The 25,973-nt window shown below is 39.4% G+C and overlaps 5 protein-coding genes across 5 annotated transcripts; all 5 read right to left on the minus strand.

Moving 5' to 3' along the window:
- Positions 1 to 3,068: 3,068 nt before the first annotated feature.
- On the minus strand, positions 3,069 to 4,062 carry LOC118774647 (odorant receptor 131-2-like). The gene has a single exon (XM_036524034.1). The coding sequence runs from the start codon at positions 4,060 to 4,062 to the stop codon at positions 3,103 to 3,105; it is 960 nt and encodes a 319-aa protein (XP_036379927.1). The 3' UTR covers positions 3,069 to 3,102.
- Positions 4,063 to 10,345: 6,283 nt separating this feature from the next.
- Positions 10,346 to 11,308, minus strand: LOC118774645 (odorant receptor 131-2-like). The gene has a single exon (XM_036524031.1). It carries the CDS (start codon positions 11,306 to 11,308, stop codon positions 10,346 to 10,348), a length of 963 nt encoding a protein of 320 aa, XP_036379924.1.
- A 3,333-nt stretch (positions 11,309 to 14,641) lies between these two features.
- On the minus strand, positions 14,642 to 15,604 carry LOC118774482 (odorant receptor 131-2-like). Its single transcript, XM_036523825.1, has one exon. It carries the CDS (start codon positions 15,602 to 15,604, stop codon positions 14,642 to 14,644), a length of 963 nt encoding a protein of 320 aa, XP_036379718.1.
- Positions 15,605 to 18,158: 2,554 nt separating this feature from the next.
- On the minus strand, positions 18,159 to 19,121 carry LOC118774641 (odorant receptor 131-2-like). The gene has a single exon (XM_036524029.1). It carries the CDS (start codon positions 19,119 to 19,121, stop codon positions 18,159 to 18,161), a length of 963 nt encoding a protein of 320 aa, XP_036379922.1.
- A 5,687-nt stretch (positions 19,122 to 24,808) lies between these two features.
- On the minus strand, positions 24,809 to 25,771 carry LOC118774644 (odorant receptor 131-2-like). The gene has a single exon (XM_036524030.1). It carries the CDS (start codon positions 25,769 to 25,771, stop codon positions 24,809 to 24,811), a length of 963 nt encoding a protein of 320 aa, XP_036379923.1.
- Positions 25,772 to 25,973: the final 202 nt, after the last annotated feature.

The raw sequence follows: 25,973 nt of genomic DNA on the forward strand, positions 1-25,973 counted from the left end.
AATCAATTCATTAATGTTTATCTCAATTAAAATATTGTGTGTAATCATAAAATAGGTGAACATTTCTGGCAATCCATACAAATTAAGCTGTATTCATTGCACGTAAAGGCCTTCAGACAAAGGCCTCTTATCCTGTGGAGGAGTTTAGGATTGTTTATTTCAGCAGGTGATGAAACAGGAGAAGGGCTGTTACCACAGAATAAACCTGGTCCCTGTTGTGTGAACAGGCCGTGTCAGGTGAGTTTTGAGGTGCTGCTGAACAACTCCAGAGTGCAGTAAACAGCTCTGCACAACTCTCCTGCTCCATCATTAACTGTCATTAATTATTAACAGGCACTGTGGTGCTGTGGGCCTAATTGTGACACCTTGTGTGTTCTCCTGTTTGTCTGTGGAGGTGTGCTGTAGTGTTTTGGGCTGGATGTCACAGGCCTCAGTCAGGAGAGGCTGCCAAGCTTTGAACTCTGAGTCGGTCAGATTTGAGTGTGTCAACTGTTTGAATGAACAGAAAAATCTCACCCAGCATCTGTATCATAATCCAACTCCAATAATTTTAGAGAAAATGCACAGTTAACAAATACTAACTTTTTTCTCTAACTTTCTCCTGGCTGAGAAATCTCTCCTCTAATTCAGGTAATTAACATAAAAAAATTAACAAAATTAACATATTTTATGGGGAAACATAGAGCAAATGTATTTATTCTCTCTACACATTCAAGAAAAAGATCTTTAACAGCAGCTCTGTACCCCAGCCCGACTTTCTCTGATTTTTGCCTGCTTCCTCAGTATAGTCCCAGGCTTTGGCCTTCTCACCACATAGGGCCATCTTCATTAGAGCTGATTTATGATTTATATGCAAATGGAGTGGAATGTGTTTGAGATGTTGAAAACATTTCAAGGAGAGAATTTCATTGATGATCTGAAAATACACATCTGAAAATTCATATGCTTGTACTTATGTAGTGATGTGTGGGAGGATGAAAGATATGTTTGCAGTGAATCAGAAGCTAAAATGCCTGACTGGGATAGAAACTTCTGTGACAGCATTAGGGATAATGAGTGTTTAGTGCTGATTGACAGTCTGAGACAGAGATACTCCATACTAATTGAAGGTCTCAAGCCTCTTGTTTTATAGGAAACATAAATCCTGTTCAACTTTGTTTTGTACAAGTCGCTCTGATGTGTCTGCAGTCCTACTGTATCAAAGCATTGCAAGTTCCCCTATCCAGAGGGTATAAACAGGTGCTGGAGGTCAGTGGTACGCCAAGGCATCGACACCCAGCATCCCAGATGGGTCCTGTATATAGAAGCACAAGTACAGAGGGCAAAGTGATGCATGAGATTCCCTTTTGTGAATTTCATGTTTTCTAATAATTTTTCTAACTTACCACATCAGGTACTAAATTTTCCCTGTAAGAAGCCAGAAAATTTGATAGATGACTTGGGGATTGGATTTTAAGAATCAAACTAATCAGAATCACCTGAATGTCAAACAAAATAGAATCACCTGAACAAGCTGTTAGCTACTGCAATCTGTCAACATTTGGGGAAAAAACTGTTTACAGACAGCACAGGATTTACAATGGATTTACAATGACTGCTGCCCTCCTTAAATGTGTCATCTAGCAGACTTCCTTGTATTCCAAAGCTGATATGCTGCCACTACTGCATGCCACCCATTAGTTCTAAATATGACTACCCCCCCGAAACGGAGGGCCGCTGCCACATTAGACAACCCAAGTAGATAATAGTAATAATGTAATAGTAAGCCTGCACTAGAGTAGGCCACATTCAAAATCAGCAGAGAGTGTGTCCAGTCATCTAAAGAAGCTGTTTATATGCCTCTTGATTAAGGCATGAGACAAAAGTGGTATTTTCTGCTCCTGAGTGGCTCAGTGGTCAAGATAGTCAGCTTGAGTAAAGCTTGAGAATTCTGTTATTTGGTGGTATGATGTCAGCTGAGTAGTGCCTATCCTCCAATGAGAGCCCACTATGCTGTAATGATGTCAGCTGAGTAGTGCCTATCCTCCAATGAGAGCCCACTATGCTGTAATGTGCCGTGTAAGTGGTCGCATGGCAAACAGCTGTTGGCTGAGGATTACATTCATTTCACATCAGCTCTCTTGGGAGAGTGCAGAAGTGGTCACAGTGAGACAAGCCTACCTTTCTATATCATTGGCGATTCCAGCATTAAAGTCATAAAGGGCATACAGTTTTGAAAAGCATACAAAAATAGTAATGTTTGTCTGAACCACTACATCATCATCAGTAAAGATCATTCTGGAATGTTTTGAAAATCTGTAGTTTTTCTAAAACTGAGCTTGTGATTAGACCCTTTATTCCTGTGTGGTCAAGGCATGTCTTAGATCTTTTTGAAAGTACTTACATATACGCTCATCATACTCATTAATGGACTATTCAGTATAGCGCTTCTGGCTGGGCAGAAATAGCACAGTAATTTGGGGCCAAAACAGGATTTCCTCTTGTCAAACCAATAAACCCATACATGAGAACTTGATTACTTTATTGGGGTCATGTGATGAAGGAGTGTGCTGCACTTTTAACAGTAGGTGGCAGCACTGATATTCTTAATCATCAGGTGACGATCATCAGCTCTCAGTATTTTCTGACATCATCGCTCTCTTTTTACAGGTAAATGGGTCACTTTGTTTGAAGATATTAATCTGCATAAAAACTGGTTTCAATGTACAAAACTCTATGAATTAGTAGAAAACATGTTAAATAAATTAAAAAAAATATTAAAATGATCTCACTTAAAATTTAAAAACCTTTAGCAAGATATTTCCACCTGGCTATTAGGCCCAGCCCTTCACCGATATGGTAATGCTGCTGGATTATGGAATGGGAGACCAAGGCTCAGTTCTCAGCTACAGTAATTGCCCTGGTAGTCTCTCCCAGAAACAGGACTCATCATAGCAAAGAAATATTACAGTAAAAATAAATCATCATAAAAACAAGGATATATCCAAGGTGTCCACCATTTATTTTGTTCTCACACATTATATTAGCACACAATGTCCTTGTCATCTTTTTGAACAAAAAAAGTTTTTATTAGATTTTACAGTTAACATTTTAAAATGTGTTTTAGTGTCCAATTGCAACAGGCTTGACTTTTCCAGGCCTGCATCTGAAGTAGCTGAGGAAGAGGGGTTGCAAAGCATCATCCCTCAGGCCGTAAATCAGGGGACTCAGACATCGGGGAAGGATGATGAGGGTGAAAAAGTTCAAAAAGCGCAGGTGCATGAACAGAGCAGTACCAGCCGTGGCCATTATACGCTCAAGGAGGCCGTACAGAAAAGAGGTGAGACACAGTCCCAGCTGAATCAAGTGGAGGAGCACAGTCTTTCGGCCCTTCTTAGCTGAATCCTTGTTTGTGGAGACGGACCTGACTGCTACCATAATGCCAATGTATGTGTAGATCAGAATTACAGCCACAGTCACAAAGAAAAAACCATTGAAGCCCTGATACATATCAATCTGCCACTGAGCAATACACATCCTCTCCCGTGTGCAAAATATGGGTGTAGTGAAAGAGTGGGGATCTGCCACAGTGGTGTAGAACATGTCAATCACAAAGTTGAGGGAGCCGAGAAACCAGACTGCTCCAATGGCAATGGCTGTCCTACTCTGCGTGGCGATCTCTGCATGCCGGAGGGGGAAGCAGATAGCCACGTAACACTCCAGTGACATCACAGCCAGATTCAGTCGGGTGTTGTTGAAAGTCACAGTAGTCATCAACATCACCAGTGCACAGAGGGCCTTAACCAGGTGCAGGTATGCCAGGGCGAATGAGTACAGCACTGTGCTGCCCATCAGGGTGAGAGAATCGTTGAAGAGCATGTTAGCAAAGAGGATGTAGCGGGATGTCTCCCTGAAGATGGGCTTGCTTCTCAAAGTGAAGAACATAAGGCTGTTCACATAGACAGAAAGCAGGGATGTGGACAGAGCCACAATCACTTTTATCAGAAGTGCCTCATTCAGCTCCCAACGGAAGGCTTGCTGGTGAACAAATGTAACCTCTTCAGAGGAAACATTGACCTCCATAGATGACTGCTGTCAAAATTAAGCAAAAAGAATCACTTTCATTTACCCAAATAAAACACAATCAGGGTTGGGAGGGTTACTTTATAAATGTATACCGATACAATTACTAATTACCTGTTATAAAATGTAGTCAGTAACCTAATCCAAGTATCACAATATTAAATCATTAAAACTTGATTACTTTCCGTTACTTTTGGATTGCTTCAATACCAAATATGACTATCATGTTAATTTGGTAGCTAGCTAGCTAACAGTACTAAAGTTGTCAGAACAGATTGCTTGCATTGTCTGTGGTAAAATTAACTATTTGGTCAGAGGTTTTATTAGTTTGATAGCTAGCTAGATAGCTATTAGTAATATGACAGTTGCGCAAAGTGCATGAAAGCCAAATTAACTAGCAAGCTATCTAGCTGTCTACGTTGTTTTTTTTTAAATTGTAGACCTATGTGTTTGTTTGCAAGGTGACATTTGTATTTTTCAGCGGAATGTGATAGTAGCTAGCTAGTTACGTTTGTTTTGTTTGTATTGTACCTAGCTAGCTAGATTTGTCTTTGTAAGGTGGTATTTGTACTTTTTAGTTGAATGTGCACGTAGCTAGCTAGCTAATTTGGCTTTCATGCACTTTACTAGCTATCAAACCAATACAACTTCATCATGTCTCTTCTAAACAAATAGTTAATTTTAACATTCGTACTGCAAGCCAAGATATTGACTTCTGAAATTAATGTTAACTAAGCTTATTCCGGTCTGGGACTTGTGTTTTTACCCACACACCATCCTGTCACTAGCATCACCACCTACAGTCCCAAAATATTTTTCAGTAATAGTAGTAGTATTGACAGGTTAGCTAGCTAACTAACGTTAACTTTACCTATCTAGATTTCTGTGTTGTAAGTGTTGTAATTTCTGCACATGTGCACGGTAGTATGTTGTTCTTTATTTTAAAATGTATTTTAAAATTGTAATCCTTCTAATAATTCCCATTTTTACTAAATGTATTGGTAATCTGATTACGTCTTTTTTTCCTGTAACTGTAAAGGAATACAGTTAGCTTTTTTTGTGTCCTAATTACGTAACGCCGTTCCATGTATTCCATTACTCTCCAAGCCTTTACACAATGTTCAGCTCAGTTTCAAATTACACGAGTATATTTCATAATGCTATCGGCTGTGCTATTGTGTAAGATATATCAATGGTTATTCAAAAATTGGATGCACGTACAATGTAATTATACCTGGAATGGAAAAACAGATCTTTGTGAGAAGTAATATTGCTGTGCTGGTGACCGCTGTGATTTATGTCAACAGAGGAGATGACTATAACATCATGCACTCATCAGTTGGGTGTACAGAATGACTCACCTCTGGGCTGGAACTCAATAGGTGTGTGCGTGCGTGTGTGTGTGTGTGTGTGTGCGTGTGTGTGTGTGTGTGTGTGTGTGTGTGTGTATGTGACAGATTTATGATTAATGGTTCATATTGGCCTGTGTGCACTTAGCAGGAGGAGAGGATGGGTGATGTTTTATTTTATAAAATGCATACATTCAGAGAATCATGGCTCAGGCCTTTTACTGGAGACATTTATGTGAAGACTGAAGGCTGAGTTGATCTGCACCTACAGGGAAAATGGTTGTGGTCCATACATTCCTTGTTGTGGTTGCCAAGACAGCAAGAAAGAACAGAGTGTATTTAGTCAGAGGATAAATGGGGTCATGGGGGCAGTGACTGCTGGTTGTTGGAAAAGACATTCTGATGTAAAAGTGGATCTTACTGAATAGACAAATTGATACAGTGTGTGGTCTTTCATTGAATTAATTTTTGACTTGATATATTCTGAAACACTTTATTTGCTCACATAAGCCATAAAGCCATATGATTTTTTTTAGATCAGAGACAGTGTTGTAATAACCTGACTTCAGGTGGAATCATCAGATGTGTCATGAAACAATGATAGATAGCAGGCCTTAAGAACCTGGTGTAGAATGAATTACTGCCTACAGTTTCCTATGATGCACCAGCATTGAACTGTGCATGTTCAGTAGAGGAAAAGGGAGGGGAACTGTATCTCCATCACAATGTGCCAGTTAAATCTGTGTCCTATCAGGCAAAACATATAGACCACAGATCAGATACATTTAATACCAGAGTGAAACAGAAGGGGGCCCAGCAGGTTGCCAGTAGGTTGCCAGTGGATGGGAGTGTTCTCCTCCGTGCCCCACCTTGCAGGTGAATCCCTGTGTCCAAAGATAAACATGAAACACTTGTCCAACAGGAAGATGAAGGTTTGAGAGTTAAAATTTGGAAACAGTTCTAATGCTTCTGCCTGGCCCTGGTGACCTTTTGAAAGCTAAATGTAGTAGCCCATACTCTGTGACCAAGAAAGCTGGTGAGGTAAATTACATGATCAGTACTCCTAGCTTACGCAAGGCTCAGAGGTAATATAACATGTTGAAGGCTTATCAGGAGCGTGAAGGTGTGTCTCTTGGTCTGGTTGCCCTAGCCCTCTCCACCTGTGATGGCCAGGTCATCAGAGGATTCCACCTGTCTGTTCATTCATGTGCTTTGTGAGGTCAGGCTTTCTAATGGTGATGTTCTTAATGATTTGACAGCCATTCTGGGCCATTTGTCTGTGCAACAAAAAGAGGACGTTAGAAACCTTATTATCTAGTGACTGATGTGTGGTAGTGTGCTTGGCTTCTGTTACCTAGTCAGGTTACACAAAGTAACTTGTGGTAGGGCTTGAATGATGTTATGCTCACACTCACTGGTCTGTGAGTGTTGTTAGCCTGGTCTGACACTGTTGCTCATTTAACTTCAATGGATACACTTATGTTCTTTTGGGCTAGAAGTTGTTCTGGATACATGTAAAGGCATATAATGTAATGCAATGTAAATGGGCAAAGCTTCGTAGCCTATTTTAGAACATGCCCTGTGGGCGTGTGACACCACTCATTACAGATAAATGCCTATGAGCATAACTTGGAAGACAACTGGGCTAGATCCTCACAGCAAAAATGCCTAAAGTGAAGGCTAAATTTTCCTTTGTCACATGTATGATTTAAACACAGCATATTTTGCAATGTCAACTGTATGAAAACAGTATACACATCTCACTTAATGTAACATAAGTACATATAGATAAAATATAAGACATAGGATTCTAGTGCATTTATTTTAATGTGAACCCTCCGACCAGCAGGAGCTCAGAATGTACAGAAAAGGGTTATTTGATAAACTAAGGGACCTGTGATTTAACAAGCTAACGGGGAAAAAAAGCTTTGCCTACATATTTAAAGCTACGATTAAGTCATATTGGATTTAGTGGTCGGTAATGGTTGTGCTGCATTAATCATGTAACCATATGCTTATTTGGCAATTTTAACATTGAAACAAATAATATTTTTACAGCAAGTTTGCGCCTTGTGATGGTTATTGTCACAACACTGAGAGGTTATCAAAATAACGATAACAAAATAACAAGGAAAATAACATTTCTGTCAGCTGTTCATGCTATGGGTGTCTGCGAAGTATAATATGTAATGAAATGTAGTGTAATATTCTGGAAACAGAAATGAAATGTAAGCATGAAAATGTAAGTATGAAAGTATCATCCCTCAGGCCGTAAATCAGGGGACTCAGGCATTGGGGGAGGATGATGAGGACAACAAGAGGCAGGATACGCAAATTCAAGAACAGGGTCACATCAAGTGTGGACAACATATACAGATCAGTCTGAATGTCCTGGCTCAGACCAGAAGGGAAAACCATGAAGCAACAGATAGACAGACATTTGTGAGACATAAAACTTGAACTTTCTATAACACAATATAATATATCATTGAAGAAGTGTGTAAGAATGTTAGGTGGCACCATCCATAACCAGCCTTTTTGCAAAATCTGGAAGTTATCAATTTATTACTCAAAATAAAAGAACCACAACATAATTCATCTTGTCAGAGAAATCGAGCGACCAAGCTCCCTGTTGCAGAACGAAGTGGAGAAAATCCAGCTCCTGTGCCGACCTGGTGAAATATCAAACTCTCCTCTTTGCATTTTCATCAAGTGTAACATTTTAAGGCTTCCTTTTAAGAATCCAAGGTTTAAGATATAATGACATAGCTTGTTTATTTGTCATGAAAATTTGACTGAGAAATTCATGGAAATAAAGTATGTTTTTTTTCCACACCTTTGGTTGCACAATGTGAAGATTCACTAAACTCCCTTCCTGTTGGCGGTACTCAGTTGTACCCGAATCAAACAATTAAGCGAATACTGACGTGATTTCAGACACAAAAAATGACATGATTAGATATAAGATACCTAAGCAAAGCTAAAGGAGTCTGCTTGCATGTGCCACTGCAGTTTTGTTGGAGCAACAAGTTTATTGTGTTTTGTGGAGATACTGAGAGACTAAATTTGATTTGGCCATCATTCTATTCATTTGTTAGCCACAACATTGTCAGGGACATAACATCCCAGCAATCACCTGTTCAATCTCCTCCCATCTGTCAGGAGATTCAGAAGTATTTCAACTTGCACAACCAGACTGAAGGACAGCTTTTTCCCCAGAGCTGTAATGCAGCTGAACACATCCCCCTAACTCCACCTCCCATAGTAGGCGACAATGAACTACGGACTGCCTCACGTGCAATAATGTCATTATTATGTGCAATGCAAGCTGCCTTTTGTGCAATAATATGAACACCACGTGCAGCAAACTTTAAAACAATACAATACAGTGTAATGCAATAATACGGGCATGTGCAATAATCAGATATGTGTGTAAGAGAGATTTTTATGGTAACAGCTATGGAGTATATTACTACTATACCACAAGTTCAGGTGTGTTACATGGACACTTATACATACTCTGCTGACTGTTCCTGTCAAAGCACAGACACTTTATTTTTATTTATTTATTTTCCATACACTCCTCATGTTTCATATATACATACATTTTGTATTAAATTCTTGTTATGTGTTGTCATGGCACTGACATGGGGCAGCAACTGTAATTTTTTTGTCCTGAACAATGACAATGAAGCCTTCTTATCTTATCTCATCCTATCTTATTGTCTGTTTGAATATTTTTTGTAAACAATTACTGCTCACAAGCACTGGCCTTAGAAACAAGCTAAATACGGGGTCAAGCAAAGTTTTGCAAAAAGACTAGGGCCTGACTTTGCTATCAGTCCCCCATTTGATACAAAGCAAAGTCCTGAGGAACTGTGGATCTGCTGTTTTTGTGACCTAAGTAAATAGAGCAGCACCAGCACCTGTACCTGAGGGCTGAGATTGCTGAGAGATCAGAGTTGTTAAGAAACTAATCTGAGTCCAAGTTATATTCAACATTCCCATTCTTAGTGGGTTGTGGAAAGAGGTGCTTGCAGGTTGTGAATATCAGTTATTAATATAACAAGTGATACATTACCTAGTAAATAGCTTGGTATGTGGTTAAAAATGATATGACAGTGGTAGTAGCTAAACCAAATTATTACTTTTCTATTTTTGTGGAGTAAAGTAAGAAAAAAAATAAAGATGCTTTCACATTTCAATTATTGCCCAAGTTTAACAATCTGACTAATGGAAAAATGTGTCGTGACATATTGGCAATTTTAATATTCAAACAATTAATAGCATTTTTATGGCATTAGCAGCTTGTGAGGGTTATTGTCACGAGACTGATTGGTTGTCATCATTTTAATGAAGTCTAATAAAATCTGATGCTTTAAATCATGGTAAGGACATAACCAACACATTTATAAAATGTGTCAAATTTAGGAAAATATTATTTCTGTCAGTTCTGGTTATGGGTATCTGCAAAGTATAAAATGTAATGAAATGTAGTGTAATATTCTGGCAGCAGTAATGCAATGTAGCAGTTGTAGCAGGGCATTCTGACAGCAGAAATGACATGTAGTTTAGTACTCTGGCAGCAGTAATGAAATGTATTACTTTATTCTAGCAGCAGTAATGTTATATATAATGAAGTGTTCTGTCAGCAGTAAATAAGTATTGTGTAGTATTCTGGAAACAGAGTAAAGGTTGGAGCCTGAGACTGTTGGTGTCATAATTGCAGGTTTAAGCCCTGCATGCGAACGTTTGCTTTTGCCATTCAAGAGAATATCTGACCTAAGTTGCTCAAAAACAAACCTACCCGTTAATTTTTTGGGGTTTCTAGTGATTATGTATGAAGTATTCTTTGTTTTTGATACAGCATATTACATATGATGCAAATCATTCATACAAATCAGATTATTTCAAGAAAATGTTGTTTTTTATTTTCAATGTAAAATCACAGCAGGCTTGACATTGCTGGACCTGCATCTGAAATACCTGAGGAAGAGGGGCCGGAAAGTATCATCCCTCAGGCCATATATCAGGGGACTCAGGCATCGAGGAAGGATGATGAGGACAACAAGAAGCAGGATACGCAAATTCAAGAACAGGGTCACATCAAGTGTGGACAACATATGTTCAAAGACATTGTGCAGAAAAGAGGTGAGACACAGTCCCAGCTGAATCAGGTGGAGGAGCACAGTGTTGCGGGCCTTCTTAGCTGAATCCTTGTCTGTGGAGATGGACCTGGCTGCTACCATAATGGCAATATATGTGTAGATGATGACTACAGCCACAGTCACAAAGTAAAAACCGTTGAGTCTGTAAAAGAAGTCAAGTTGCCACTTGGAAATGAACATCCTAACTCGTGTGCAAAATATGGGAGTGCTGAAAGAATGGGGCATTGTCACAGTGGTGTAAAACAAGTCAATGACAATATTGAGGGAGGCGAGTAACCAGACTACACCGACAGCGATGTTTGTCCTTCTCTGTGTGGTGATCTCTGCATGACGCAAAGGGTAGCAGATGGCCACGTAACGTTCCAGTGACATCACTGCCAGGTTCAAGGGGCTGAAGGTGTATGTGGTAACAGAGAATAGTATCACCAGAGCACAGACAGCCTTGAACATATGCAGGTATAATGTAGCAAATAAGTATAGCACTGTGCTGCCCAACAGAAGGATAGAGTCGCTGAGGACTATGTTAGCAAAGAGGATGTAGCGGGACGTCTCCCTGAAGACGGGTTTGCTCCTCAAAGTGAAGAACACGACGCTGTTCACATAGAAAAAGAACAGGGACGTGGACAGCACTATAACCAGTTGAGTGATAAGCAGTCCATCCAGTTGCATTTGGTAGGCTTGCTGGTATATAAATGCAAGATGCTCAGCGGAAACATTGGCTTCATCCATAAATCACTTCCCTCTGATATCATGTAAAGATCAGTCTGAATGTCCTGGCTCAGACCAGAAGGGAAAACCATGAAGCAACAGATAGACAGACTTTTGTGAGACATAAAATTTGAACTTTCTAAATTCTTGAGCATCAGCATCAAACCTAGTAAGCGCTGGTGACCCCTCTGCTGTGATTTATATAGATGGAGGAGATGATAGTGACATCATGCAGTCATCACCAGGGTGCGTAAAATGACACACCTCTGAGCCTGGCCTGAACAGGTGTTTATTTGTTATGTATCCATGGATGGGACAAGCAAAAATGATAATAACAATGATCATAACCCATAATTCCCTATGCATAGTTGCCAGGAGAGAAGATGTGTACATTCTCAGAATCAAAGCTCAGGACTTTTACAGGAGACATTATGTGTTTATGTGACTATGGCTGAGGCTGAAATTAAGCAGGCCTGTCAGCATCCATATATTCCCTGCTATGACATTCAGGGTAGTTTGAACGAACATCATCTGTTCATTCAGGGGAAAATTAAAGGGGGCAGTAACTGCTAACTTGCTTACTGAGTTTAAATAATTGTTCAAATTCTACATTGTGGCCAAGATTGTGGACCAGTGGTCAAACACATAATATTGTTGTAGCATTGCTGTGCCTCAGCAAATGTCTCACAATATAATATATCATTGAAGAACTATGTAAGAATGTTAGGTGGCACCATCCGTAACCAGCCTTTTTGCAAAATCTGGAAGTCATCAATTTATTACTCAAAATAAAAGAACCACAACATAATTCAGCTTGTCAGAGAAATCGAGCGACCAAGCTCCCTGTTGCAGAACGAAGTGGAGAAAATCCAGCTCCTGTGCCGACCTGCTGAACTATCAAACTCTCCTCTTTGCATTTTCATCAAGTGTAACATTTTAAGGCTTCCTTTTAAGAATCCAAGGTTTAAGATATAATGGCATAGCTTGTTTATTTGTCATGAAAATTTGACTGAGAAATTCATGGAAATAAAGTATGTTTTTTTTCCACACCTTTGGTTGCACAATGTGAAGATTCACTAAACTCCCTTCCTGTTGGCGGTACTCAGTTGTACCCGAATCAAACAATTAAGCGAATACTGACGTGATTTCAGACACAAAAAATGACGTGATTAGATATAAGATACCTAAGCAAAGCTAAAGGAGTCTGCTTGCATGTGCCACTGCAGTTTTGTTGGAGCAACAAGTTTATTGTGTTTTGTGGAGATACTGAGAGACTAAATTTGATTTGGCCATCATTCTATTCATTTGTTAGCCACAACATTGTCAGGGACATAACATCCCAGCAATCACCTGTTCAATCTCCTCCCATCTGTCAGGAGATTCAGAAGTATTTCAACTTGCACAACCAGACTGAAGGACAGCTTTTTCCCCAGAGCTGTAATGCAGCTGAACACATCCCCCTAACTCCACCTCCCATAGTAGGCGACAATGAACTACGGACTGCCTCACGTGCAATAATGTCATTATTATGTGCAATGCAAGCTGCCTTTTGTGCAATAATATGAACACCACGTGCAGCAAACTTTAAAACAATACAATACAGTGTAATGCAATAATACGGGCATGTGCAATAATCAGATATGTGTGTAAGAGAGATTTTTATGGTAACAGCTATGGAGTATATTACTACTATACCACAAGTTCAGGTGTGTTACATGGACACTTATACATACTCTGCTGACTGTTCCTGTCAAAGCACAGACACTTTATTTTTATTTATTTATTTTCCATACACTCCTCATGTTTCATATATACATACATTTTGTATTAAATTCTTGTTATGTGTTGTCATGGCACTGACATGGGGCAGCAACTGTAATTTTTTTGTCCTGAACAATGACAATGAAGCCTTCTTATCTTATCTCATCCTATCTTATTGTCTGTTTGAATATTTTTTGTAAACAATTACTGCTCACAAGCACTGGCCTTAGAAACAAGCTAAATACGGGGTCAAGCAAAGTTTTGCAAAAAGACTAGGGCCTGCCTTTGCTATCAGTCCCCCATTTGATACAAAGCAAAGTCCTGAGGAACTGTGGATCTGCTGTTTTTGTGACCTAAGTAAATAGAGCAGCACCAGCACCTGTACCTGAGGGCTGAGATTGCTGAGAGATCAGAGTTGTTAAGAAACTAATCTGAGTCCAAGTTATATTCTACATTCCCATTCTTAGTGGGTTGTGGACAGAATTGCTTGCAGGTTGTTAATATCAGTTATTAACATAATAAGTGATACATTACATTTATTCATTTGGCACACACTTTTACCCAAAGCAACTTACATAGGTTACAGTTCTTTACAATGTTATCCATTTATACAGCTGGATATTCATTGAGGCAATTCTGGGTTAAGTACCTTGTCCAAGGGTACAGTAGCATCCCAGCGGGGATCGAACCAGCAACCTTTCAGTTACGACTCCTGCTCCTTAACCACTATGATACACTGTCGCCTACATTACCTAGTAAATAGCTTGGTATGTGGTTAAAAATGATATGACAGTGGTAGTAGCTAAACCAGAGTAGAGTAAAGTAAGAAAAAAAAATAAAGATGCTTTCACATTTCAATTATTGCCCAAGTTTAACAATCTGACGATTGGAAATTATGTTGTGACATATTGGCAATTTTAATATTCAAGCAATTAATAGCATTTTTACGGCATTAGCAGCTTGTGAGGGTTATTGTCACGAGACTGATTGGTTGTCATCATTTTAATGAAGTCTAATAAAATCTGATGTTTTAAAGCATGGTAAGGACATAACCAACACATTTACAAAATGTGTCAAATTTAGGAAAATATTATTTCTGTCAGTTGTTCTGGTTATGGGTATCTGCAAAGCATAAAATGTAATGAAATGTAGTGTAATATTCTGGCAAAAGTAATGAAATGTAGCAGTTGTAGCAGTGCATTCTGACAGCAGAAATGTCATGTAGTTTAGTACTCTGGCAGCTGTAATGAAATGTATTGCTTTATTCTAGCAGCAGTAATGATATGTAGTGAAGTGTTCTGTCAGCAGTAAATAAGTATTGCGTAGCATTCTGGCAGCAGTTGGGAGTAAAGGTTAGAGCCTGAGACTGTTGGTGTCATAATTGCAGGTTTGAATCCTGCATGCGAATGGTTACTTTTGCCATTCAAGGGAATATCTGACCTAAGTTGCTCCAAAACAAATGTACCCATTAATTTTTTGGGGTGATTATGTCTGAATTATTCATTTTCCATTTCCCTGGATGACAGCATATTTCATATGACGCAAATCAGTCATACAAATCAGAGTATTTCGAGGAAATCTTGTTTTTTATTTTCAATGTAAAATCACAGCAGGCTTGACATTGCCAGACTTGCATCTGAAATAGCTGAGGAAGAGGGGCCGGAAAGTATCATCCCTCAGGCCGTAAATCAGGGGACTCAGGCATCGGGGGAGGACGATAAGGACAAAAAAAAGCAAGACACGCAAATGTAAGAACAGGGTCAAATCAATTGTGGACAACATGCTTTCAAAAACTCCGTACAGAAAAGAGGTGAGACACAGTCCCAGCTGAATCAGGTGGAGGAGTACAGTCTGTCGGGCCTTCTTAGCTGAATCCTTGTCTGTGGAGATGGACCTGGCTGCTACCATAATTGCGACATATGTGTAGATGATGACTACAGTAACAGTCACTAAGTATAAACTGTTGAGTCCGTAAAACAAGTCAAGTTGCCACTTGGCAATGAACAGCCTCTCCCGTGTGCAAAATGTGAGTGCATTGAAAGAATGGGGCTTTGTCACAGTGGTGTAAAACAAGTCAATGACAATATTGAGGGAGGCAAGTAACCAGACTACTCCTATAGTGATGTTTGTCCTTTTCTGTGTGGTGATCTCTGCATGATGCAAAGGGTAGCAGATGGCCACGTAACGTTCCAGTGACATCACTGCCAGGTTCAAGGGGGTGAATGTGTATGTGGTAATACAGAAAAGTATCACCAGAGCACAGACAGCCTTGAACACATACAGGTACAATTGAGAAAATGAATATACAACTGTGCTGCTCAACAGAAGGACAGAATCACTGAGGACTATATTAGCAAAGAGGATGTAGCGGGACGTCTCCCTGAAGACGGGTTTGCTCCTCAAAGTGAAGAACATGACGCTGTTCACATAGAAAAAGAACAGGGACGTGGGCAGCACAACAACCAGTTGGGTAATAAGCAGTCCATCCAGTTGCATATGGTAGGCTTGCTGGTATATAAATGAAGGTTCCTCAGCGGAAGCATTGGCTTCATCCATAAATCAATTCCCTCTGATATCACGTAAAGATCAGTCTGAATGTCCGTGGCTCAGATCAGAAGGGAAAACCATGAAGCAACAGACAGGCAGATAGACAGACTTTTGTGAGACATAAAACTTGGAAAACCTTGTAAAATCCTGAGCATCAGCATCAAACACAGTAAGTGCTGTTGACCCCTCTGCTGTGATTTATATAAATGGAGGAGATGACAGTGACATCATGCAGTCGTCACCAGGGTGCGTAAAATGACACACCTCTGAGCCAGGCCTGAGCAGGTGTTTATTTGTTATGTATCCACGGATGGGACAAGCAATAATGAGAATAACAATGATCATAACCCATAATTCTCTATGCATAGTTACCAGGAGAGAAGCTGTGTACATTCTCAGAATCAAAGCTCAGGACTTTTACAGGAGACATTATGTGTTCATGTGGCTGTGGCTGAGGCTGAAATTAAGCAGGCCTGTCAGCATCCATGCATTCCCTGCTATGACATTCAGGGTAGCTTGAACGAATATCATCTATTCATTCAGAGGGTGATTAAAGGGGGCAGTAATTGCTGACTCACAGATTGAGATTGAAGTGATGTTCAAATTCAACATTGTGGCCAAAAGTGTGGACCAGTAGCCTTGGTAGCCATACATTTATAAACATGATTAGATATAAGATACCTAAGCAAAGCTACAAGAGCCTACTCGCATGTGCCATAGCGGTTTTGTCAGAACAACAAGTTTATCTTGTTTTGTGGAGATACTGAGAGGTTGAGTTTGATTTGGCCATCATTCTATCCTCTTGTTATTGTCTGTGTTTAAACACTTTTTGTGAACAGTTAGTACTCACAAGCGCTGGCCTTAGGCACAAGCTAAATAGGTGGCCTCCAAGGCTGCTGCCCATCACTGAAGTTACCAAATTTTTTTTAATTAATTTTTTTTTTGTTTATTTGTTGGGCAAGCGAGTAGATGAGCGAAAGAGAAAAAACACAATTACAGGTGAGGCTTCAGACATCACAAACCTCAGGTGTAGTTATCCATCGCTGCTGATACTCTAGAAGTTTTGATTTTAACTTTGTAATGGTTCAGGTTAGAATTGGGGTTGGACAATCTGATCTTATATCCACGTTTAAGGGTAACAGACTTCACCCTGAATTAATGCTGCCATCAAAATATTTACGAACATTTCAACTATTTTGTCTAATCCATTATGTAGCTATGTTAACTGCATTATAAACTTTGTCTGCCTGATATCTAAGTAGCGAAGTTACATTGGTCAGCCATAGGTAGTGAAGATGAGACGGTTACTGAAGGCAGCTGAGAAAAGATGAAAATACACTTAATGCTCATTTCAGCCAAATTTAATGAACTAAACAAATGTAAAAATTAATCAACATATCTTGGCAGCAAGCTGCCTTTTAAAGGTTAAGGTTCTTTGTTTTGGGGAAGCAAAGTTTTGCAAAAAGACTAGGGCCTGCCTTTACTATCAGTCCCCGACTGATACAAAGCAAAGTCCTGAGGAACTGTGGATCTGCTGTTTTTGTGACCTAAGTAAATAGAGCAGCACCAGCACCTGTACCTGAGGGCTGAGATTGCTGAGAGATCAGAGTTGTTAAGAAACTAATCTGAGTCCAAGTTATATTCTACATTCCCATTCTTAGTGGGTTGTGGAAAGAGGTGCTTGCAGGTTGTTAATATCAGTTATTAACATAATAAGTGATACATTACCTAGTAAATAGTTTGGTATGTGGGTAAAAATGATATGACAGTGGTAGTAGCTAAACAAAATTGTTACTGTTCTATTTTTGTGGAATATAGTCACAAAAAAAGATGCTTTCAGATTTCAATTATTACCCAAGTTTCACATGCAGACTAATGGACAAATGTGTTGAGACATATTGGGAATTTTAACATTCAAACAATGAATAGCATTTTTACGGCATTAGCAGCTTGTGAGGGTTATTGTTATGAGACTGATTGGTTGTCATCATTTTAATGAAATTGAATAAAATCTGATGTTTTAGATCATGGTAACACATTTACAAAATGTGTCAAATTTAGGAAAATATTATTGTGTTTATTATGTTCTGGTTATTGGTATCTGCAAAGTATAAAATGTTATGAAATGTAGTGTAATATTCTGGCAGCAGTAATGCAATGCAATGCTCTGCAGGGCATTCTGTCAGCAGAAATGACATGTAGTTTAGTACTCTGGCAGCAGTAATGAAATGTATTGCTTTATTCTAGCAGCAGTAATGTTATATATAATGAAGTGTTCTGTCAGCAGTAAATAAGTATTGCGTAGTATTCTGGCAGCAGTTAGGAGTAAAGGTTGGAGTCTGAGACTGTTGGTGTCATAATTGCAGGTTTAAGCCCTGCATGCGAATGGTTACTTTTGCCATTCAAGGGAATATCTGACCTAAGTTGCTCCAAAACAAATGTACCCATTAATTTTTTGGGGTGATTATGTCTGAATTATTCATTTTCCATTTCCCTGGATGACAGCATATTTCATATGACACAAATCAGTCATACAATTTCGAGGAAATCTTGTTTTTTATTTTCAATGTAAAATCACAGTAGGCTTGATGTTGCCAGACCTGCATCTGAAGTAGCTGAGGAAGAGGGGCCGGAAAGTATCATCCCTCAAGCCATAAATCAGAGGGCTCAGGCACCGGGGGAGGATGATAAGGACAAAAAAAAACAAGACACGCAAATGTAAGAACAGGGTCAAATCAATTGTGGACAACATGCTTTCAAAAACTCCGTACAGAAAAGAGGTGAGACACAGTCCCAGCTGAATCAGGTGGAGGAGCACAGTCTTATGGGCCTTCCTGGCCGAATCCTTGTCTGTGGAGGCGGACCTGGCTGCTACCATAATTGCGATATATGTGTAGATAATGATTACAGCCACAGTCACAAAGTATAAACTGTTGAGTCCGTGAAACAAGTCAAGTTGCCACTTGGCAATGAGCAGCCTCTCCCGTGTGCAAAATGTAGGTGCGATGAAAGAATGGGGCATTGTCACAGTGGTGTAAAACAAGTCAATGACAATATTGAGGGAGGCAAGTAACCAGACTACGCCGAGAGCGATGTTTGTCCTTCTCTGTGTGGTGATCTCTGCGTGCTGCAGGGGGAAGCAGATGGCCACATACCGCTCTAGTGACATCACTGCCAGGGTTAAGGGGGTGAAGGTGTACGTGACGACAGTGCATAGCATCACCAGTGCACAGATAGCTTTGAACACATAAAGGTATGCCACAGCAAATGAGTATAGCACTGTGTTGCTCAACAGAAGGATAGAGTCGCTGAAGACTATGTTAGCAAAGAGGATGTAGCGGGACGTCTCCCTGAAGACGGGTTTGCTCCTCAAAGTGAAGAACATGACGCTGTTCACATAGAAAAAGAACAGGGACGTGGACAGCACCATAACCAGTTGGGTGATAAGCAGTCCATCCAGTTGCGTTTGGTAGGCTTGCTGGTATATAAATGAAAGATGCTCACCGGAAATATTGGCTTCATCCATAAATCAATTCCCTCTGACATCACGTAAAGATCAGTCTGAATGTCCGTTGTTCAGATCAGAAGGGAAAACCATGAAGCAACAGACAGAGAGATAGAGAGAATTTTGTGAGACATAAAACTTGAAATACCTTGTAAAATCTTGAGCATCAGCATCAGACACAGTAAGTGTTCTTGACCTCTCTGCTGTGATTTATATAAATGATAAGTGACATCATGCAGTCATCACCAGGGTGCGTAAAATGACACACCTCTGAGCCAGGTCGGAACAGGTGTTGATTTGTTATGCATCCATGTATGAGACAAGTGGTAATGATTAATAGCCCATAATTCCCTAGACATAGTCACCAAGAAAGAAGCTGTGTACATTCCCAGAATCAAAGCTCAGGGCTTTTACAGGAGATGTTATGTGTTCATGTGACTGTGGTTGAGGCTGACATTATCCAGGCCTGTTACCATACATTGTGTTTTCATTGAGAGGATAATTAAAGGGGCGGGAAACTGCTGACACGCTGAGCTTGAAGAGAAGTTCAAATTTAACATCATTGCAAAGGATGTGGACCAATGGCCATTACCTAGGAACACATAATATTGGGGCAGTGCTGCTGTGCCTCTGCACCTGTCTCACAATATAGTATTTCATTGAAGAACTATGCAAGAATGTTAGGTGGAACCTTGCATAAACAGCACAGCACATCTGCAAGTTTTGAATTCATTAATGAAAGTAAAAGATCCTCAACATCATTCAGCTGTTCAAGCAAATCAAATGACCCACTGACATCTGTTGAACAGACTCGTCTCTCCACCCCCATAACAGTCTTACGTTACAATTCAGAGACATTTCACAGGATTTATTATCTTCAACCATGTCTACCATTTGATTGAATCTAGAGGCTGCATACATAGAGATAATAAAGGGAAATGCCGCAAGTCAAACTTTAGCATAGCAGTCTATGAGATTTCTTTTCTTTTCAATATGGAAAATTGCTTTTGTTTTTTTGGTGGCCCCCTTTTTCATGGAATCTGATAAACTTTGGGGGCAGTGATAAGGCATGTCCCACAGTATGTACACACTTGATTGATTAACAATTGATTAACAAAACTCATTTGCTTATATCTGACATATTTTTTCACCTCCGATTGCAGGTATGTCACAGAAACAGCTAGCATGCCAATACTTTATTACAAAGTTCTTGAACGTGGGGCGTGCTAATAAGAGAATAGTAGCTAGTATTAGCAGAGATTATGAGGAAGTAGACCACACAACCTTCTAGTGAGTGGTTAGAGAGCACCATTTTTTAACACAAGTTTGGTTAGAATGTTTATCTAGTTACCGCTGGCAAATTAACCTTATAGTCTTTAATCCTGTCAGCTGCTTGTGACTGTTTTTGCTAGCTAGCAGCTATGGTCATGATAACTCACTAGCAAGCTGTATTTAGCAAGTCTGCAACCTCTCAAACAACTATTAATACAACTTTTGAATTCTACCTCTACATGTATCCTCAGGTTACAGTAACAGTTCTTGTGTGCTTTCTTGTGTTGTCTTTCTATATCTTATATCTCCACTGGCACTACTGACCTTAGTGTTTCCCAAGATGAATAGCTTTTAAAGGTTCTGCCAGGGTCTACTTGGTCCTTGGTAGTGGCCTCCACTGTCTCCTCCATTAAAATGACACCCAGTCAGTTAGCTAGCCAACTGTGCCTATATAAATCTGACTCTGCAAACAGGCTGGGAGAAACCAAGAAAATGTAACAATTTCAGTTTGAACAACAATAGTGGCGTAAAAAGTAGAATATTTTGTTCAAAATGTATTTTAGTAAAAGTAAAAGGTTTTTCAGTAAAAATATTCAAAAAACTACGACTCCCAGAAAACTACTTGTGTATAGTCATGTCTGCTTGTACTCCATTGCTTTACACCTCTGGAGACAAGTGATTTTGGATCAAAACAATCACAGTGAAAAATGCAAACAAATAATGTTTCTGTATTCTTAGACCAGATGTTGTGTTTCATCTATTCAGCACAACTTGATTTTTTTTTACATTCTGTCACTGATGAAGACCTATGTCCCAACATTTTTTCACCAGAGACAGAGTATCTTCATTGATTAAATTGAAACATCCTCAGATGTGTCATGAGACAATGATGAATAGCAGGCCTAAAGGACCTGGTTTAGAAGGAATTACTGCCTACATTTTCCTAAGTTGTACAACCGTTAAGGTGTATATGTTTAATACAGGATAAGGGTCAGGTAGTTGACCTCCTTACAGTGTGCTGCTGTGTTTCTGTGTCTGATTGAAGACTCCACCTGAACCATGGATTTTTAGGTACATTATTTTAACACCAACAAATTCACAATATCTTCGCTACCTTTTAGGAGAAGGTTATTCATTCACTCTTTTCTATGTCATTATCAATAAAGAACACCCTGTTTGAACCTTGTGCTTTACTTCTTTTAATCTGATATAAGTCAGTGTATATGGAAACTCATCTACATAATGAAGTGCATTCAACACATGTTGTACTTTCAAAGGCTTGTGTGGAGCCTATTATTGAACATTAAGGGTAAATCAATTCATTAATATTTATTTCAAATAAAATATTGTGTGTAATCATAAAATAAGTGAACATTTCTGGCAATCCATACAAATTAAGCTGTATTCATTGCACGTAAAAGCCTTCAGACAAAGGCCTCTTATCCTGTCTTTAGAGGAGGATTGTTTGTTTCAGCAGGTGATGAAACAGGAGAAGGGATGTTACCACAGAATAAACCTGGTCCCTGCTCTGTGAACAGGCCGTGTCAGGTGAGGACTGAGGTGCTGCTGAACAGCTCCAGAGTGTAGTAAACAGGTTTTGGCTCTGCACAGCTCCCCTGCACCATCATTAAGCATCATTTATTATTAACAGCCCACTCTGGGGCTGTGTGCCTAATTGTGGCCCCTTGTTTCTTCTCTTTCTTTGTGGAGGTGTGCTGTAATGTATTGGGCCAAACGCCACAGGCCTCAGTCAGGATTCAGTGACAGAGGAAGCCAGGCTTTGAGCTCTGAGCAGGTAAACTGAGTACAATAGCTGCACAAAGGAACAAACAAACCTCTCTCAGAATCCTTACCATTATATGGGTAATCTAACTCCCATATTTCAGAGATAACATACAGCAAACAAAAATATGGAAGAGCCAAAAACTTCTTCCACAAGTTCTGAGGAAATTGTAACTTCCTCTAACTCAGCTGGTCTTTAGGCCCCTTCCTTTGTCGATTCAAATCCATAATCTGCAGAACAGCTGCTTACTTAAGTAACTTCAAAAATGTTTACTTCACCTCAGATTTTAGCATTGTCTGATAATGATTTGATAATGTTGTACTATTTAGCCACAAAGTACAGTTTTTGAAAAACCAATCAGGTTATGATTAAGGTTGTGATCTGATCTCACTGACCATTGATGTATTTTTTTTTTATCAGTCTTTTCCTCTAATTTCATTCTCATTCAGGTTTTCTTCTATATACACAGCTCCCACATTTCATCTTTTGCGAGTTCTACCCATTCTTAGTAATTTATACCCATCAGTGTTGTATTTGTCTCCATCTCCTGAATTCAGCCATGTCTGTGTAATGCATTATCATACTTATACAGTAATGACAGTGTGGTCATTTTCACGTTTTCTGAATAAAGAATCAAAACTGCCAAGAGCTGAGTTCTTCTGAAGAATATTAGTACCTTTGACATCTGCAGTACAGATGAGGAGTAAGAGGTGAACAAGCTCTCTTTTGAAAAGCAAGCCATGGTTTTATGTCTGGGGAGGATATGGTTTATATGTCAGCATGTCTTTTGTTGGAAGTGTAGGCCGATATAGCACAATCAGATGTCTGGCATTCATGAGTACACTATACTGTTTGTCAGCGGAGACAAGGGTTTACAGACTCTGTCATAGTCACATGCACATGATGTCAGCTCTTACCTCTCTGTATTCCTTTGCTTTTGATTAACACCAACCGATGTTTCCCGCAGTCTCACCTTGGGGAGCTGAGTATTAAATTGTGAAACAGTGAACATGTGTGTTAGGAGTTTATTTAGCCTAACAAGCTAATTAACTGCTCCCTGGTGTATAGATGGAAGAACTACAGTACTGGAAATACCAAAGGGACTTTATTAGGATATGTAGATATATTAAAATCTGTAAGCAGTAGGCTACTCTGTGGTTTTCAGATGGGATTATATTTAAATATAAGGCATTCATATATGGGGGGTAATGCTTTCAACTCTGTTTTAGTAGGTCATATTCTATTTCATAAGCCTTTTTGTATCCAAGATCATAGTTGAGTATCATAGTATATGAACTCTGAGTATATGTTAACTCTTAGTATATGTTAATGGTGTGAATAAGTGCAAAAAAGTCTACCATGAAAATCATAGATGGCAAAAATAAGTTGAACCTCGTAATAGTTATACTACAAAGACCACAGCTTCTCCCCTTTCTTGCATTCCTACACCAACACTATGAATTGTTGGCTTTACAGTACATGACACCAGAGCTAGAAATATTTTTAAAGTGGTCTTTCTTGTGTGACACAAACTGTAACAAAGTATTTTATTGCTTAAATGTAATAGCACTTTTTCAAAATCTCTCTTCAAAAGCCCAAATGTATTTTAAACAATGATCAATAATGCAAACATTGTTGAAGAAAGTACAAATGATTAAGCAGAAATCGATAACAGAAGGTGTGAAAGTGTGTCGACAATCTGGACAGACCCTGTGGATCAAGGCTACATAGCTCTGCTTAAATGGCAGTATAGAGAAATGGAATTTGAATGAATGAAATTCAGTGGCAGTTCTCAATGCCAATAGAGCCAGGTAATGAATGCAAACACACAAATAGTTACATTAGCTAGTAGTTGGCTACCATAGGGAGTTCCATGACTAATAAAGCCAAAAGTAGACAACTACAGTCGTTAAAATGTATTATCCACCCATTCAAAAACATTGAAATATGTATGTTATTACTGTTTTGTTACATTGTAAATTTGCAATATATTTCTACTTGTATTAATAATCTTTAAATACATTCAAATGTATTCTTAGGCTGAACAACATCTTTGTCAATGTATTACAAAATATTTCACTTTTGATTTTTTAAAATGTTTTAGATTATGATAAGGACATAAGCAGCACATTTACAAAATGTGTCAGTTTTAAGAAAAATATTATTTCCTTCAGCTGTTCTGATTATGGGTTTCTGCAAAGTATAAAATGTAATGAAATGTAGTGTAATATTCTGGCAGCAGTAATGCAACGTAGCAGTTGTAGCAGGGCATTCTGACAACAGAAATGACATGTAGGTTAGTACTCTGGCAGCAGTAATGAAATGTATTGCTTTATTCTAGCAGCAGTAATGATATGTAGTAAAGTGTTCTGTCAGCAGTAAATAAGTATTGTGTAGTATTCTGGAAGCAGAGTAAAGGTTGGAGCCTGAGACTGTTGGTGTCATAATTATAAGTTTGAGTCCTGCATGCGAACGTTTGCTTTTGCCATTCAAGAGAATATCTGACCTAAGTTGCTCAAAAACAAACCTACCCGTTAATTTATTGGGGTTATTATGTCTGAAGTATTCATTTTACATGTCCCTGGATGACAGCATATTTCAAATGATGCAAATCAGTCATACAAGTATTTGCAGAAAATCGTGTTTTTTATTTTCAATGTAAAATCACAGCAGGCTTGATGTTGCCAGACCTGCATCTGAAATAGCTGAGGAAGAGGGGCCGGAAAGCATCATCCCTCAGGCCATATATCAGGGGACTCAGGCATCGGGGAAGGATGAAGGTGACACAGAATAGCAAGACACGCAAATGCAAGTACAGAGTCAAACTAATTGTGGACAACATACGTTCAAAGATGCTGTACAGGTAAGAGGAGAGACACAGTCCCAGCTGAATCAAGTGGAGCAGTACAGTCTTGCGGGCCTTCTTAGCTGATTCCTTGTCTGTGGAGATGGACCTGGCAGCTATCATAATGGCGACATATGTGTACATGATGATTACAGCCACACCCACGAAGTAAAAACCGTTGAGTCCGTAAAACAAGTCGAGTTGCCACTTGTTAATGAACAGCCTCTCCCGTGTGCAAAATGTAGGTGCGATGAAAGAATGGGGCATTGTCACAGTGGTGTAAAACATGTCGATGATGAAATTGAGGGAGGCGAGTAACCAGACTACCCCGAGAGCGATGTTTGTCCTTCTCTGTGTGGTGATCTCTGCGTGCTGCAGGGGGAAGCAGATGGCCACATACCGCTCTAGTGACATCACTGCCAGGTTCAAGGGGGTGAAGGTGTATGAGACGATACAGCATAGCATCACCAGCGAACAGACAGCCTTGAACACATAGAGGTATGCCACGGCAAATGAGTATAGCACTGTGTTGCTCAACAGAAGGATAGAATCGCTGAGGACTATGTTAGCAAAGAGGATGTAGCGGGACGTCTCCCTGAAGACGGGTTTGCTTCTTACAGTGAAGAACATGATGCTGTTCACATAGAAAAAGAGCAGGGACGTGGACAGCACTATAACCAGTCGGATGATAATCTGTCCATCCAGTTGTACGAGGAAGGCCTGCTGGTGAATAAATGAAAGATCCTCAGCTGAAACATTGGCTTCATCCATAAATAACTTCTTTCTGATATCACATAACGATCATCCTAAATGTTCATGGTTCAGATCAGAAGGGAAAACCATGAAGCAACAGACAGATAGCCGGACTTTTGTGCGACATAAAACTTGAAATGCCTTGTAAATCCTTGAGCGTCAGCATCAGAAACAGTGCTGGTGACCTCTCTGCTGTGATTTATATAAATGATAAGTGACA

The sequence above is a fragment of the Megalops cyprinoides genome, chromosome 3 (assembly GCF_013368585.1).
Source record: "Megalops cyprinoides isolate fMegCyp1 chromosome 3, fMegCyp1.pri, whole genome shotgun sequence".
Lineage (NCBI taxonomy): Eukaryota > Metazoa > Chordata > Actinopteri > Elopiformes > Megalopidae > Megalops > Megalops cyprinoides.